Raw genomic sequence first — 3,237 nt, 5'->3', positions numbered from 1 at the left:
CGGCCCAGGGGAGGAAAATGGAGGACAACGCCGACGGCGCTCTGATTCGACTTTTAACTTCAAACAAAGACAGTCGCACGCGCCGCAGCGCGGCGCGTGCGACTGTCAGGAGCGGATCCGCCAGTTAGTCGTGTTCACGCCGGGATCGTGTCCTCCACAACTTGCCCAACCATTCAGGGCGACGAGTACGTTGGCGCGCCATCTTTTTCAGTGTATGTAGCTCTTACGTACATTCCCGGAGGAGGACTGCTGACGGGGTTTGCGACGAGGAGCTTTTGGCAGCACAACCCCTCACCATCACCTCACGACGACGACGAAGGATGAGAGTGAAGGTGACCTGCCCGTTTTGACTTTTCATAACGTAGTTTTACGTACACGGTTCATTCGGGGTTCACACACGAGGGTCGCCCCCCTTGCCCCACTTAGAACCACCCTGCTACGCCTAGGCACCACCTTGTGAGTTTGTGAGTGTTTGTGAGTGTGTGTGTGGACGAGAAGTTTACGTACTACCTTACACGATCACGAAACGTTTGCGTTGCGTTGCGTTATCCTCGCCCACTCTCAGGAGGCCTCCTCCCAGTCCCGGGGGGGGGCGCGCTCACGTCGACGCGAACAATCTGCTGCGCCGTCGCCGTCGCCGGCGCAGAGCACCCTCCCCGCCGCGCCGCACAGTAGTCTGGCAGGGACGCCTTTGCGGTCTGGAAGTGCAGCAGGGTGCGCGTGTGCAGCAGCCCACGCAGCGCGCCCTCGAGGTCCTTGACGTAGCGCGTGTCGTCGGGCAGCGGGCAGACGGCGTGCCTATGAGACGTGGTCGAGAGGCGACGTCTTGGTTGTGGACGACTGATGGCGGCCAATAGTTTAGTTATAAGCAGGAGGGGGGGGGGGGATGTACCCGCGCGCGACGGCGCGGTGCAGCGCGTGCTGATCGAGCGACACCTTCGTCCCCGACAATGAGAATGGTAATCATGACAGTAGTATTAACACAGCAACAATAATGTGTAGAGCGCGTGTTGGTCGAGCGACAGGGTTAACTAGGGTGAAGGGGAGGTATGAGAGCGAGTCCCCAGGGCCCAGGGGGGGGGGGGGGGGTAACCCTCCCCGGCAATGAAACCCGGGCTCTACACGGGGGTGGGGGTTGTATCCTAATGCAGGGGGCGCGGGAGGGGATTATTTTTTAGGAAACCTTTGGGGGGAAAAAAACGGGACCCATCAACGGGGAAAGCATTTTTTCTTGGGGAAATTTGGGGAGGTTTTATGGGGATTACGGGACACACGCTCCTTGGCCGAAAGGATCTCCTCCCGCCCCGTGTCGAGGAGCCCCCTCGACTGCCCCACATTGAGGACAAAGGGGCCCAAACACCCGTAGGGGAAGTTGTACCCCGCCCCCCGGACCCCGGGGGGGGGAGCGGGCCTGCTCATCAGTTTCATTCCGCTCACGACGAACACCCCATTGCATTTATTCGCGGGCTCGCCGGCGGCAAACGCGCGCCGCTGCCGAACAAAGGTCCGCTCGCGCTCAAAGTACGCCTCGCAGCCCGGGCTCCACGCGTCGCGCCGCCGCAGCAGCGCGCCAAAGGCGGACGTCGCGAGTGGGCGTTGCACCTGCGAGACAAAGAAAAGAAGACGACGCGCCTCCGCCGCTTGGATGCTAAAAGGGGGCTGCGCGTACACGAATACACAGCAGAACGCTGTGCAAGTGCAACTGATGTGGTGCGATGGTACACAGCTGGACAATATGCATGTTTATCTGTATGTCTGTGTCTGGCGGCTCTGCGCACGAGGATGTCGGAGTCGAGGTAGAGGACCCGTTTCGCGCCCACCGCCACGTCGAGGAGGCGCGTCTTGATCGCCTTTGCGCCCAGCGCCCGGGACGGCGCGCCAGCGGGCAGCAGGTCTGGCCGCTGCCACGTCTCGCTCGCACAGCCCGCGGCGTCGGCTTCGCCCGGCGCGACCCGCCGCTCGCAGTGCTCTCCGACGACGTAGATAGGACCCTCCCACCGGCCCGCCGTGAGGAGCGTGTTGATGGTGTAGTTTGCGGTGTAGCCGTTGGAGGCTATCACCACGGCCACCACCTCCACCGGCGCCAAATCAGCCACGGCCGCTCGCGGAGAGTGCCGGTGTCGCGAAAGCAGGCCGAGGCCGGCGAGGACGGCGAGGACAAGCGGGAGTGCCTTCACGATGTCCCAGCGGTGTGCGCGAGGCACGGACATGGGGCTGTGCGGCCCCTGTGGTCCGTGAGCAGAGGCGGCAAGTGGATCCCGGGCGGCGAGGGAGGAGCAGCGGTCGTATATCAAGAGGGGAAGGGAACACTCAGCAGGGGGAGCGCCGTTGAAAAATAAAACGATGTGCTCGACGATATTGGAAGACGGGGTAGGAATTCCTAATTGTCTAAAAACGAGAAAAAAACGGCGTGGCACGAGACGCGCCGGGCGCTCGAGGCCGCCCACGGCAGACCTCACGAGCTCACCGCTCACGTCAGGAGTTATGTCCTGAGGAGTCAGGACATAACCCCCGCGGTGGACACAACACATAAACCACAAGAGAAAGAACCGCCACGGGAGCTAGCCAGGACATAACTACGGGAGCTAGTTAAACCACCACGGTGCTAAGTTGGCGCCAGTGCCTCAGGTGAGCGGGAACGCGGTGTTGATCTTGTTGGCGTCCCACGAGAGGCTGGCCCAGGCGATTGTGACGTCTTCCACATGGTCCCTCGGGTCCCTGCTGCTCCTAATCTCTTCGTACATCCTCCTGCTGATCTCCGCAAAGTCCTGCTCCCTCCCTCGTCTCGCCCTGCGCGTCTGCTCCGCCTCACCGTCTTCTGCCCTGCGTCGTCTGGCGACGGGTCCTCCATAGTCGGTCGAGGTCGCCGCCCTCCTCGTGCCTCTTCCCAACGTTCCCTCGGCGGCCGATGCCGTCTGCTCCGGCTCCCCAGTCCCCGGCTCTGCCCTGCTCTCGTCTGCGCTAGTTTCTGCTTCGTCATCACTGGCGTCTCTCCTCTTCCTTGTCCCCTTCTTGTATGCTTTGCACATCGCGTCGATTCCTTTTCGCGTGAGCACCAGCCTGAAGCCCGCCCAGCAGCTGAACCGCTCCCTAAGTCGAAGGAGCATCATCAGTCTCACCCACTTCGCTCGCTGCCCACCGTCTCCGCTCCCTCCCGCTTGAGCCGCCGTCGCGGCCCTCGTTCGTCCCACTGGCTGTTGGCCCGTCCCTGCGTTGCCTGCGTTATCCCTCCTCCTC

At 62.3% G+C, this 3,237-nt stretch overlaps 1 protein-coding gene across 1 annotated transcript in view; it reads right to left on the bottom strand.

Moving 5' to 3' along the window:
- Positions 1-233, bottom strand: part of EMIHUDRAFT_209577 (hypothetical protein) — a gene marked incomplete at both ends in the record, with an annotated part of 793 nt that extends 560 nt beyond the window's left edge. Inside the window, one exon of the mRNA XM_005771292.1 lies at positions 228-233. Coding sequence (XP_005771349.1) covers positions 228-233 — 6 coding nt within the window. The remainder of the gene's footprint in view (positions 1-227) is intronic.
- Between the last annotated feature and the right edge of the window lie 3,004 nt (positions 234-3,237).

The sequence above is a fragment of the Emiliania huxleyi genome (assembly GCF_000372725.1).
Source record: "Emiliania huxleyi CCMP1516 unplaced genomic scaffold EMIHUscaffold_39, whole genome shotgun sequence".
NCBI classification, from domain to species: Eukaryota; Haptophyta; order Isochrysidales; family Noelaerhabdaceae; genus Emiliania; species Emiliania huxleyi.
This window is presented reverse-complemented; position numbering and strand designations above follow the sequence as displayed.